This window comes from Ctenopharyngodon idella, chromosome 12, assembly GCF_019924925.1.
Source record: "Ctenopharyngodon idella isolate HZGC_01 chromosome 12, HZGC01, whole genome shotgun sequence".
Classification (NCBI taxonomy): Eukaryota; Metazoa; Chordata; class Actinopteri; order Cypriniformes; family Xenocyprididae; genus Ctenopharyngodon; species Ctenopharyngodon idella.
In genome coordinates, this window is record NC_067231.1 from 11,866,673 (window position 1) to 11,880,806 (window position 14,134).

The window sequence follows — 14,134 nt, forward strand, 5'->3', positions numbered from 1 at the left end:
TCACTGCTGCTCCATAAGCGCCACCTGCTGTCAGAGAGTGAATTTGTGTCTCATTCAGCCTGCTGTTTTTTTTTCATGCTTTTTTTGTGTGTAGCATATAATTTCACAAAGATAACGTCAGACCGTTCTGTTTTTGCTTTAAATCTTGAAATTAAATCTAATTCAAATAAAAAACAGCTGCTCATGCAATGTGTGTAGCATCTTTCTTTGGATTGTGATTAAAAAGCAGTGGTTCCCTCTCATTTGAAATGGCTATGTATTTTTGTTTATAATAATAATAATAATAATAAATATCTGCAACCAGTATCAGAATCGGCCAATTTGCTTGTAAAAATAAATAAATAAATAAATAAATCAGAATCTAAATTGGCCACGAAAAAAAATACTAAATACAATCTGGGCTGTCTTTTTCTATCAAGTAGATCTTGTGTTTCATAAAGGTCGAGGTCAGGGATCTTGGGCTTAAAAAGGTTGGTGACCACTGCCTTAAAGGGACCCCTTCTGTTTGAAGTTGTTGGTTCCAAGCCTTTGAGCGGCCTTAGTAGGCCTCTGGATATTTCTGGGGGCCTCTTTGGGGCTTATAGATTGGGTGTTGGTCATAGGGAATGCTGTCACTGGCAGCCTATTAGACCCGTAGGAGGAGTGATTTTGACATTTCTGTTGAAATTGTCCATCTGCTTTTTGTCAGCCATTCTTCGGCATGCACTGCCCTCAGCATGGTGGCATGGGTATTTCGTTCCCATAGCATGTTAAGACTCAGTGTGAGTTCCCTTTCGAAAGGAAACGTCTCAGATTACGCATGTAACCACGGTTCTCTGAGAACAGGGAACGAGACACTGCTTCTCCCTGCCATGCCTCAGGGCCACCTGCTGAACAGTCCCTTCAGATGATAAGTGGATGACTTGTTCTTTCGGGCATCCAAGACCAAGTCCTATCTTTTTGAATGGGGGAATCCTGAAATCTCAAAAACTGCTTGCCAAACTCACAATTAAATAACATATTTCCAATCAGCAATAAAATCTTACAGGAACTTTCCCACAAATGTAGATTCTTATGCTCAAATAGTGCTAAAAAGGCTTATTTTTCAGGCTAGACCAGTCAATGCCCATATGCAGTCCTAAGCACAAGTCTTATACTGCATCCCAATTCACCTACTTATACTTGTTACAAACTGCACTTGGACACAAAGGTAGAAGATCCAAATGCAGGTCTTTATTGAAAGGGTAATCCACACTCAAGGTCAAAGAACAGGCAAAGGGTCAAAATACACAAGAAGGCAGTCCAAATAGACAACAAGGCAGGAACACACAGGCAAAACATGGAAATCCAAAAGACAGGCAATAATCCAAGAACCAAGAAACCAGAAACCAGGGAAATGCTCAGAATTGCAGTTGTACACTAGACAAGACTTCGCTAGGCATGGATGAGTGAACCAGGCTTATATAGGGTGAGAGAACAAGACTAAACAAGCTTAACAAGGTAATGAGTTAACAGAGGGGCATGGTCCAGTGAATGTCTATGGTAACTAACAAGGGGAGCAGCAGCAGGGAAACATGAGGAGAACAAACAATAATGGAGACGCAGAGAACACAGGTAGGCTTCTTCGTCATAATTGTGTCTTTAACAGACGCTCTATTGCTTATTTACGTGCAACCTGTCACTGTTTAAACTGCCCTGTCAATCATGTTGTCACAGTTAAAGGGGTCATGAACTGCATGTTTTATAATGCTTCCTGGGGTGCACTTATAATGTTAGTAAGCTTTTTACATCAAAAAATGGTCATAATTTAGAAATGAAAGGCATTTTTCCTACCCTGATTTTAGCCCTCTTATTTGAACGCTCTGTTTTAAGGGGCGTGTCTGCTGTGAGACTTCAGTGAAAACGCCCACTGCTGTGATTGGCTAACATCTTTGAATATGAAATAGCGATTTCGAAAACTTTTAGCATGTTTTTACTATTACAGATCTCAAGGTAACTAATCGTGAAAGGTGTTGATTATAGCATTACAATTAGATCTATGTCATTATATTTAGATTGTGGAATGAAATGTTGCAGTGATGAACATTGTAATGTAGCCGATGTGTAATGAAATGTTGCAGTGATGAACATTGTAATGTAGCCGATGTGTAATGAAATGTTGCAGTGATGAACATTGTAATGTAGCCAATCACAGACATGTTGTAGAGTACATGAAAGCAGTGATCTCGTCATTGCAACTCAATTTCTGCATACTAACGAATGCTTTCATCATAACAGTGCAAAGGCGATGTAACAGATTCAATAAAACGGGAGTCATTGATAAACTCGCGCTGTTTGACAGCTCTAGCACGTGCTGTTTGGTTAACAGCTCCAGCGATTGTAAATGGAGCGTTCTTTGATCGATTTCTATATATAATTTAATCACCATTTAAATAACAGATTATTTTCATCCTACTAAGAGAAACAATGTGAAGTTGACCGAGTAGTCAATGGTTTGATTTACTGACACATAGACAAAGAACATCTGATTGTACATGAATCATTACATATCAGAAATCACTGGTCAGAGATCAGGCATTAGAATTAACAGTTACTTACATATTGTTGCATTGCTGTCGAGTCCATATCATAAAAGTCTGTTTGCAAAGCCTGCGATTGATTTTCCAAAGAATCCACAGTGAAATGTACTGAATACAAATAAATAATGATCAACTGAGACATTCACATTGTTGAAAATAAATAACCATATTCCTAGCATTAGGATCCTTTGAAAGGTAATGTTATTTTTAGTCCTGTATTGCTCTTCTCTCCTCGTCATCTCACTAACACACCAGTGGGCAGGGCTAACATTGCAATGATGATGTAAGCGTTGATTTCTTTTGCGGAGGCAGCGTTTCACCTATCTATCAAAGATAGGCACATTCTGGGATGAGTCATTCGCTGGGCCTGGTGTCAATGAAAGCTTTCATTTTGGTGTGGGCTGTGGGATGTGTTGTAGCAATGTGGTCTCTGAAAGTCAGCTGTTCATCAAGAAATTACCCCAAGATTCCTGGTCAAACTCAATTTGTCTTTAACTGTTTAACATTTGTATTCTTATAATTGTTATTTATTTATTTATTTATTTCTGGCAATTAATATTCAACAATATTACTTCTGTCTGCATTGACACCATTGTATGAGAACTGAACTGAGCTGGACGACGACATCACTGTTTTCTCCAGAGCTGCTGTATAGATAATGAACTAAATTAAAAACTAATGATTTTTGCAACGTAAATGAAACACTATTTTGTTATAGAGCTGCTCACGATATATACATCACTCACCACAAGTCCCCATGAGTATCCACTGCTCCAAGCCTGATGCTCTTCCATGCATCTGTTACGGACAGAGGAGCGGGAGACAACAGGTTAGTAATGATGAGTGACTTTATTGAACAACAGCGTGGGATAAACAGATGACCAGGTAAGTGACTGTGAAGTGGATACTTGTGATGGTAGATAAGAATGGTAATACTGTCCTTTTCCTTTGCAGGTGAGTGACTCATGGCAGATGGCTGGTGCAGAGGTAGACAGACCAAACAGGAACGGTAGGAGAACACATACACAGACACTTTACACGGAGACCAGGAGAATCGCTGAGATAAAGCAGGTAAGTATTCCTCACAATGCAAGAGCATGGGAGTAGCAGTCCTTGTGTCAGTCGAGACCGGACAGTGAACTGAGGTGAGTGCTGTGCTTAAGTGTCTGGCGGTGATTGGGTGGTGATGGGGATCAGGTGCGCGTGGTTAGTACTCGGGTGAAGGAGTGCGCTGTGATTGGCTGATGGATGAGCCTGGCGGGTCTGTGACAGTACCCCCCCTCCACGGCCCGCTCCTGAGGGCCGAGGACCCCGATGTCATGGTGGTCGTCCTCGTCCACGGGGAGCAGGTCGATCAGGATGAGCCGCATGGTATGTGTTGAGCAGAGAGGGATCAAGAATGTCGACTCTGGGGACCCATGAGCGCTCTTTGGGGCCATATCCTTCCCAGTCGACAAGATACTCCAGTTGACCACCACGGCACCGGGAGTCCAAGATCTCCTTGACTTGGTAGGCAGCTCCATCCTCCAGGATCAGAGGAAGGGGGGGCTCCTCGCCAGGCTCTGTGGGGAGAGAAACAGAAGGGTGGTGAGGTTTCAGGAGAAAGACATGGAAAGTGGGGTGAATTCTGTACTGAGGAGGAAGTTAATACGTGACGGGGTCGATCTGCTTCACGATGTTGAAGGGACCAATGAATCTGGGACTGAGCTTCTTGCAGGGCAGGCGCAACCTGATGTCCCGGGTGGACAGCCAAACCTTCTCACCTGGTTGGTATACGGGGGTCTTGGAGTGTCTAAGGTCGGCCGTCATCTTGCGCCTGCGGAGAGCTCTTTGCAGTTGGTGGTGTGCTGCGTCCCAGACCCTCTCACTCTCCCAGAACTAGTAGTCGACTGCAGGGACGTCCGATGGTTCCCCGGACCAGAGAAACAGAGGGGGTTGGTAACCGAGTACGCACTGGAAGGGAGTGAGTCCAGTGGTAGGTTGACGCAGGGAGTTCTGGGTGTACTTGGCCCAACCCAGGAACTGGTTCCAAGAGTCCTGGTGGCCATGGCAGAAGGTACGTAGGAAGTGGCCGATTTCCTGGATCTTCCGTTCCGTCTGCCCGTTCGATTGCGTGTGGTAGCTGGAGGAGAGGCTGACGGTCACACCTAGGAGGGCAAAGAAGGCTTTCCACACACGTGAGATAAACTGGGGTCCACAATCCGACAAGATATCTTCGGGGATACCATAATACCTGAAGATATGGTTAAACATAAGCTCTGCCCTTGAGGGGTATCAGTCGGCAGGATTTGGAGAACCTGTCGATAACCACCAGTATGCAGGTACAGTTGTCAGAGGGAGGCAGATCGGTGATAAAATCCACTCCTAGGTGTGACCATGGTCGGTTGGGAACGGGCAGAGTGAGAAGCTTGCCGGATGGTAGAGGGCATGGGCTCTTGGAAATGGCGCAGTCCTTACATCCCCATACATACCTTCTCACATCCCTGGCCATGTTTGGCCACCAGAAGCGTTCTCTCAACAAAGAGAGGCTTTCATTGGCCCCTGGGTGGCCTGTGCCCAGCGATGTGTGGGAAGAGTAAATTAACGGAGTGCGTTGAGTTCTGGTGATATACTGTAATCCAGGTGGGCAGCCCGGCGGAGTATTGGCTGAGGCATTGGTAGAGGGTACTGAGGTCTCTGACCATTGAATGGGGCTTACGATAATGTTCTCTGGGAGGATGGGCTGAGCTTATGGGAGAAGGCACATGTATGGAGTCTGGCTGGTTTCCCCTGCTGCTGAGAGAGCACCGCTCCTACTCCGGTGTGTGAGGCGTCCACCTCCACGACGAAGGGCTTATCGGGGTCTGGATGGATGAGGAGCGGTGCGCTGGTGAAGGCTTCTCGCAAGGTGTTGAATGCGTCATTGGCAGCTGGTGTCCGGGACAGAGACTTGGGCTTGTTGCGGAGGAGGTTGGTGAGTGGATGGGCTATGAAGCTGTAGTTCTGGATAAATCTTCGATAGAAGTTGGAGAAACCGAGAAATCTCTGGAGTTCCTTGATGGTGGATGGTATGGGCCAGGTCTTGATAGCCTCCACCTTCCCCTCGTCCATTCGGATGCCACTGCTATCGATGTTATAACTGAGGAATTGAACTGAGGGTTGGTGGAATGAGCATTTTTCAGCCTTGAGAAACAACTGGAACTCACAGAGGCGTTGGAGGACCTCTGCAACGTGGTGGCGATGTTCGGCCATGCTCCGGGAATAGATCAAGATGTTATCAATATATACCAGGATTGATCGGTGGAGGAATTCCCGGAGCACCTCGTGGATGAAATCCTGGAATACGGAGGGGGCGTTGACCAGGCCATATGGCATGACAAGATATTCGTAGTGGCCGGTAGGGGTCACAAATGCCGTCTTCCACTTGTCCCCCTCACGTATCCGGATGAGGTTGTACACGCTGCGGAGGTCCAGCTTAGTGAAAACAGTGGCACCGCGGAGATGTTCCAGGGCCGCTGGGACGAGGGGAAGAGGATACCTGAACTTGACGGTTATCTTGTTGAGTGCCCTGTAATCTATACAAGGCCGCAAGCCTCCGTCCTTCTTGGCCACGAAGAAGAAGCTCGAAGCAGCAGAGTAAGTGGATGGACGGATGTAGCCTTGGTTTAGAGCCTCCTCAATGTACTCCTCCATGGCCTTCTGCTCAGGGATGGATAATGGGTAGATCTTCCCACGGGGCACTGACTCACCCGGAAGCAGATCTATGGTGCAGTCCCATGGCCGGTGTGGAGGCAGCTTGGAGGCTCTCTTCGGGCAGAACACATCACTGAAGGGGGCGTAACAGGATGGAATGTCCACTGACTGCTTCTCTATGGGACTTTCGATGGAGGTGGAGAACACTGGAAGGTACTGTGGAGGTCGTTGGAGTCGTTGGGGGAAGCAGTCAGGGAAACAGGTGTCGCCCCACTTCAGGATCTCTCCGGTGGTCCATGAAATTATGGGGTTGTGCTGCTCCAACCAGGGACGCCCTAGGATCACATCAGCAGTGGAATCCTCCAGAACCAGTAAATGAAGATCCTCCATATGAAGAATTCCCACTTGGAGCTTGACGGGACCGGCACACCGGTTGACTGGTTTGCGACCTAGCGGCTTCCCAGTTACTGAATGGATCTGGTAGACTGCCGGTGAGGGGATTGTCTTGAGCTTGAGCTGACGGCAGAGGGCACCAGAGATAAAGTTGCCGGCTGACCCGGAGTCGAGGAGGGCATAGACTGGAAAGGAAACATTGACAGCAGTAAGTGTTACAACAGTGGTGAGTGGCTTCATCTTTTTGATGGATGGTATTACTGCATTCACCATGGGACGAGGAGGACAAATGGGACATGTAGATTAAACATGTCCAACTACACCACAGTATAAACACAGTCCTCAGGTCAGCCGCCTCTGCAGTTAGTACTGGCTGCGGATAAAGTCCTAATTGTTGGTGATTTTAATATCCATATAGATAATGAAAAAGACACATTGGGATTGGCATTTGCAGACATTCTAAACTCTATTGGAGTTAGAAAACACGTGTCAGGACCCACTCATTGTCGTAATCATACTTTAGATCTAATATTGTCACATGGAATCGATATTGATACTGTCGAAATTCTGCAGCAGAGCGATGACATCTCAGATCATTATCTAGTCTCGTGTATACTACATTTAGCCAAGGCTGCTAAACTGCCTCCCTGCCACAAATATGGTAGAACTATCACTTCTACCTCTAAAGATTGCTTTATAAATAATCTTCCTGATCAGTTTCATCGCCTTAGCATACCAGACAGCTTAGAAGAACTCAATGTTGCAACAGAAACTATTGACTCTCTCTTTTCCAGCACATTAGACGCAGTAGCTCCTTTGCGCTTAAAAAAGATTAAGGAAATTAGTCCAACGCCGTGGTACAATGAGCACACTCTGGCCCTTAAGAGAACAGCCAGATAAATGGAGTGTAGCTGGAAGAAAACAAAACTAGAGGTTTTTCGCATTTCGTGGAGAGAGAGAATGATTGAGTACTAAAAAAGGCAGTATCATCGCAACTATGTTCCTTTTTAGAAAGAAATGGTATCTGTGAGGATTTCCAGTCAGGATTTAGACCGTACCATAGTACTGAGACGGCTCTCATTAGAGTTACAAATGATTTGCTCTTATCATCAGATCATGGTTGTATCTCTCTATTAGTGTTACTGGATCTTACCGCTGCATTTGACACTGTTGATCACAACATTCTTTTAAATAGACTCGAAAATTATGTTGGCATTAGTGGAATTGCATTGGCATGGTTCAAATCATACTTATCTGACCGTTATCAGTTTGTAGTAGTAAACGAAAAGATGTCATATCGATCACAAGTTCAATATGGAGTACTGCAAGGCCGTTGCTTTTCACTCTGTACATGCTACACTTGGGAGAGCATTAGGAAGCATGGCGTTTTCACTGTTACGCTGATGATACTCAGCTCTATATTTCTTCGCACCCTGACGAAACTTACCAATTCACAAAATTAACAGAATGTATAGCTGATATAAAAAATTGGATGACCAGTAATTTCCTACTACTAAATTCAGAAAAAAACAGAGATTCTAATTATTGGACCAAAAACCTCTGCACGTAATAACCTAGGATACTGTCTAACACTTGATGGCTGCTCTGTTAAGTCTTCGTCGTCAGTTAGGAACCTGGGTGTGCTCTTTGATACCAATCTTTCATTTGAAAGCCACATTTCTAGCATTTGTAAAACCGCATTCTTCCATCTTAAAAATATATCTAAACTACGACATATGCTCTCAAACTACAGCTCATACAAAATGTAGCAGCTAGAGTTCTTACTAGAACCAGGAAGTATGACCATATTAGCCCGGTTCTGTCAACACTGCATTGGCTCCCTGTTAAACATCGTATAGATTTTAAAATCTTGCTAATTACTTACAAAGCAATAAATGGTTTAGCTCCCCAGTACCTGAGCGAGCTCTTAACGCATTATAGTCCTTCATGTCTATTGTGATCTCAGAATTCAGGCCAGTTGATAATACCTAGAATATCAAAATCAACCGCAGGTGGTAGATCCTTCTCCTGTTGGGCACCTAAACTCTGAAACAATCTTCCTAGCATTGTTCGGGAAGCAGACACACTCTGTCAGTTTAAATCTAGACTAAAAACGCATCTCTTTATCCTGGCATACACATAACACATTATCAATTGATGTTTTCAAAAAGGATTGTTAGGCTGCATAAATTAGGTCAGCCGGAACCTGGAACACTTCCTATTACACCAGATGTACTCGTTACATCAGAAGAAGAATGGCATCTACGCTAATATTAGTCTCTCTGTTTATCCCAAGGATTACTGTAGTCAGCCAGATCCGGGCCGTATCCAGGTGAGATCGAGGACGTGCGCCTAGACACGTCGACAACAGCTCTGAAGTGTCAGCAGAGATTGTGTCAACTAGATGTGAAGGCCTCATCAACATGAAAGCCAGTGGCACAGATCCTCAACAAACCGTCCCATACCGGCGTGATGAATACGATCCTCAACTAGATGGAACTGGAATAAATACTTTGACTGTTGCAATCCCAATCAGACTTATGAAAGCTGCCTGAATCATAATCAAGCACTGTTCACTGTTGGCCAGAGGAGAACTGGCCCCCCGACTGACCCTGGTTTCTCCCAAGGTTTTTTTTCTCCTTTTTAATACCTGTTTGCCACCTGATATCACCTGTTGGAGTTTGGGTTCCTTGCCGCCATCGCCTTTGCCTTGCTTAGTTGGGGACACTTGACATTTGATATTCAACAATGTTTTGATCTGCCTGCATCAACAACATTGTATGTAAACTGAACTGAGCTGGATGATGACATCACTGTTTACTCCAGTGCTGATATAGATAAATTAACTAAATTAATAATTATTGATCCTTACAACGGAATGAATCAATACTGAACTAACTTTAGCTGGACAATGACACCATTTTCTTTAAGAGCTGCTGTGCAGCCAAAAATTATATACCAGTTATCACTGTAAAGCTGCTTTGACACAATCTGCATTGTAAAAAGCGTTATATAAATAAAGGTGACTTGACTTGACTTGGCACATGGCTGGGGTGCAGGGCAGGTCCAGGCACACAGACCTTGGCCTGAGGCCGCCCAGCAGGAGATCTCTTTAGTCCATTGAAGAAGCAAAAAAGAGAGGGAGGAGTATTGTGCGCTGGCTTTTAAGGTCCGGGAGAAGTCACACCCCTGAGGGTTGACCTGACCAATGAGGAAAGTGGAACTTCTGAGCGGGAACTTCCTCTGTGGGGGAGTTTATGGCTCTTGTTGGCATGAATAACTGGGCCTTGTGGGTTTGTGTCCATTTATACTCCAATTAATACAACACAACAAACACACAATGAGGAAGTCACATACATGAAAATTTAAGTAGTGAAATGAGCATTAATTTGATAGGAGACACGATATATAAGTGATGTTACATGTACTAGTAGTTCTTATCATAAAATATGCATAAACAAAATACCATACAAATGACATTTTTCAAGATATTTATAATAATACACACAATGTCCTGGGGTGCATGTTCACTTATAGAACAGTTCATCTATAAATTAATGCAGGAAAGTCTGTTTTGAGGACTATGGCCACTGCTTTTCCATGTGGCTACATCGTTCAGAGCAGCTTGTTCATATTTGCGGGTCATAAAAATCAACCTTATCTGATAGTGTCCATGGTAACTGAGGCCCTTGCCCCAGTGGGTCTGTTGGGGGATGACTGCTTACAGACCCCAGAGTGAGTTTTAGAGATTATTTGTTAAATATGACAAATAATTTTGTCTGATTTGTCTCAGTCATTACAAATATATGGCTTTAAAGGCTGACTCTCATGGCTCTCTCATGGCTCTCTCCTAAGACCTTGTCTAACTTTTTTTCCGAACTCAGTGAACTGTTTGTCATATGTTCAGTATAGCTTTCTCTGTCAGCGACGAGGAATTTACATGTCATAAATGTAGGGAAATAGTCAGGTTGACAGAGAAAATCTCAGAATTAGAGACACGCATCCAAACTTTAATTGAGGATAGTAAGAATGTAAGGGCTTCAGATACTGTTTTGGATGCGACTAGCTTAGTGAAATCTGTACATTGTTCGGTTCGGGCTGTAGAGCTCACACAGCAGGGCACTTGGGTAACGATGAGGCGGCCTAGCCGCGGAAAACACCACTCTTCCGTTCCAATAAGAACATCAAACAGGTTCTCCCCACTCAGTGAAACACCCACTGAGAATCCTGTTGAAAGTGCCCTAGTTATTGGCGATTCTATTACACGGAACGTGAAAATAGAGACACCAGCCACCATAATCACATGTTTGCCAGGAGCCAGAGCACCTGACATTAAAGCAAATTTAAAAGTGCTGGCTAATGCTAATCGTAAATACTCTAAAATCATTATTCATGTCGGCACTAATGATGTTCGACTTCGCCAGTCGGAGATCACTAAAATTAACATTAAAGATGTGTGTGAACTTGCAAGTACAATGTCAGGAAAAGTAATCTCCCGTGATGGTGCTGCTCTTCTCTCTAGTAATATGGAACATAGTCTTAGAGCTGAAACATGACAAACTGGGGCCCAGGTCAGGAAGCAGACATACCGGCTAAACCGACCGTCTGCTAGCTGCCTCACGTTACAGAAGTCAGATAATTCCCAACACATAGAAACTCTTACACCTAGATATTATCACATAGAGACTGTGTCTGTACCCCGATTTAGTAAAAACAAAAAACTTCCAAACCCATTTAATGGTAAAAATTTAATTGATGTTCAACAAATAAAAAATAGAGATAATACTGATAAACAAATGATAAAGCTTGGGTTGTTAAATATTAGATCCCTTTCTTCAAAAGCACTTATTGTAAATGATATTATCACAGACAATAATCTGGATTTGCTGTGTTTGACAGAAACTTGGCTAAAATCAGACGATTACATTACTTTAAATGAGTCTAGCCCTCAAGGTTATTATTTTCGACACAATCCTCGTCAGAAAGGCAAAGGGGGAATCGAAAACACTCCTGCCCCCACTAATTACTTTGTTAATAAGTGATTATGAAGAGCGGGAACATGCTAGACTTCATGCAGGCATTTGAAAATAAAGAAACATAACTTTTTAGGAAGTTGCTTTGTAGATGTTTATATTACTTGTCCCTTTGTGTTATTTTGGTTTGTGACAGGCTAAAGGCCTTAAAGATGAAGGATTGTCATCCAGTCAGAACACTCAACCTGTGTCAAAGAAGGATGTGGCCTGGAAGGGTCCCTGCACAATGGCGCTACAGAAGAACTCTCAGGGCTTTGGTTTTACTCTGCGGCACTTCATAGTCTATCCACCAGAGTCTGCCCTCCATACTAATCTGAAGGTAACAAAATCAACAACCTTAAAGATGAAAATGTCAAAAGTTAAAAAAACAATGACAGTTCATTGTGACACTGTCTATTAAACTACATAAACTAATAAAAACAGCAACAGAAATGTAGTCCATATGACTTAAGTACTTTATCCCAAGTGTTCCAAAGCCACATGATACATCTATGTAAGGAACAGCCTGAAATTTATGTCCTTGAAATTAAAGTACACATTTTGCTGATGAAATCTCATTGGTTCAAAATCCTGCTTCACGTATCCATCTTATTTTTCAACATGGAAGTAAGGTGTTTTCTATGGAAGCCCGTTTCCGCCACAATTGAGTAAAAAAAATATAATTCTGTAAGTCATAATAATGAGAAACTTTCTCATTATTATGACTTAGTATCTCATTATATTGAGAAAGTTTCTCATAATAATGACTTAGTATCTCATAATAATGAGAAACTTTCTCGTAATAATGACTTAGTTTCTCATAATAATGAGAAACTTTCTCGTAATAATGACTTAGTTTCTCATAATAACAGACTTGGATATGTAGGTGTGTGCTGTCTTATCATTCCTCTATCTGTTTGAAATCCATGGATCACCACTCTGTGTTTCTGCTTGTTCATACACAAAAATACAAATGAATGTTACAAATGAATAAACGACTATATCCCGTCTCATGGCTACTGATAATTTATCAATAATGTTATTTATTTAATGATATTATAGATTACACATTTGCAGAACGTCCCATGGTTGCGGAGTTATCGCATTTGACCAGCGGATGTCGCTAGCGTGTCACTGCTCCGCTGCTTTGCGCATGCGTAGAAGTTTCTCATTATTATGAGAAACTAAGTCATAATTACGAGAAAGTTTCTCATTATTATGAGAAACTAAGTCATAATTACAAGAAAGTTTCTCATTATTATGAGAAACTAAGTCATTATTACGAGAAAGTTTATCATTATTATGAGAAACTAAGTCATTATTACTAGAAACTTTCTCAATATAATGAGATACTAAGTCATAATTATGAGAAAGTTTCTCATTATTATGACTTACAGAATTATATTTTTTTACTCAATTGTGGCAGAAACGGGCTTCCATAGTTTTCTATGAAAATAGGGAAATAACTAGAAGAATATCAAAGTTCAGAAAACTATAATAGTATACATTAAAATAATGTGGTAAGAAATACCAGTTTGCAAAATCAAGCTGGATAACAAGCTGTTTTGTACAGCTAAAAATAACTGGAAGCGAATGGCACACCGGAAACCAGACACATTCAATTTTCAAATGGCTGCACTCGCTCTTACCTGAAAAATAAGGTGGATACAGAAAAAAAATTCTTAAAGGGTTAGTTTACCCAAAAATTAAAATTATTCCATAATTTACTTTCCCTCACGCCATCTTAGGTGTATGTGATTTTCTACTTTCAGCCAAACACAATGTGAGTTATGTTTAAAAATATCCTGGCTCTTCCAAGCTTTATAATGGGAGTGGGAAAAGTAACTTGGATTTTAAAGTGCAAAAAAAACAAAAAAAAAAACACCCATCAATCCATCCATCCATCCATCCATCCATCATAAAAGTAATCCATATGGCTCCAGGGGCTAATAAAGGTATGGAGCTGGAAATATGACAATATGTTCTGAATTTGAATAGTGTCTATTTGAATTATAGACAAGTGTCATTTAACAGAATTGAATATTAAGTGCCATTTTATATAGTTTTGAATTTGAATTTTTAAAACTTGAATCCTGGACATTTGACATTTAACAAAATTGTATTTTTTATGGCAAAATTTTCTACATATGTATTTTCAAAGTGTATTTTTTGTTCTGAATTCTTAGACTGCAAATATTCACTTATTAAAAATACAGCTTCAAGTTTTTAACATGAAGAACAAATTCAAAACACCAAATTCAGTATTCTAAAATTCAAAACACAGAAATTCAGATTGTACTGAAAGTAGGTGTAACAATTAGTCCAGACTGAAGGTGAGATGATGAACCCAAGTGCAGTTTATTGAATATCCAAAGTGAACAAACAAAGCAACCAGTTGACATGAACATAAACAGACTTGATGAGCAGACTTGACAATGAACAGACTTGAACTTGAACAGACTTGACTATAAGACTCTCCGACAGCAGGGTTACATAAAC

General features: G+C 42.0%; 1 protein-coding gene across 1 annotated transcript in view; it reads left to right on the forward strand.

Annotated features, from left to right (window-relative positions):
• The window catches only part of arhgap23b (Rho GTPase activating protein 23b), a 221,689-nt gene that overhangs the window by 101,515 nt on the left and 106,040 nt on the right, over nucleotides 1-14,134 (forward strand). Inside the window, 1 exon segment of the mRNA XM_051914342.1 lies at nucleotides 11,793-11,975. Within this exon segment, the coding sequence (XP_051770302.1) occupies nucleotides 11,793-11,975 (183 nt within the window).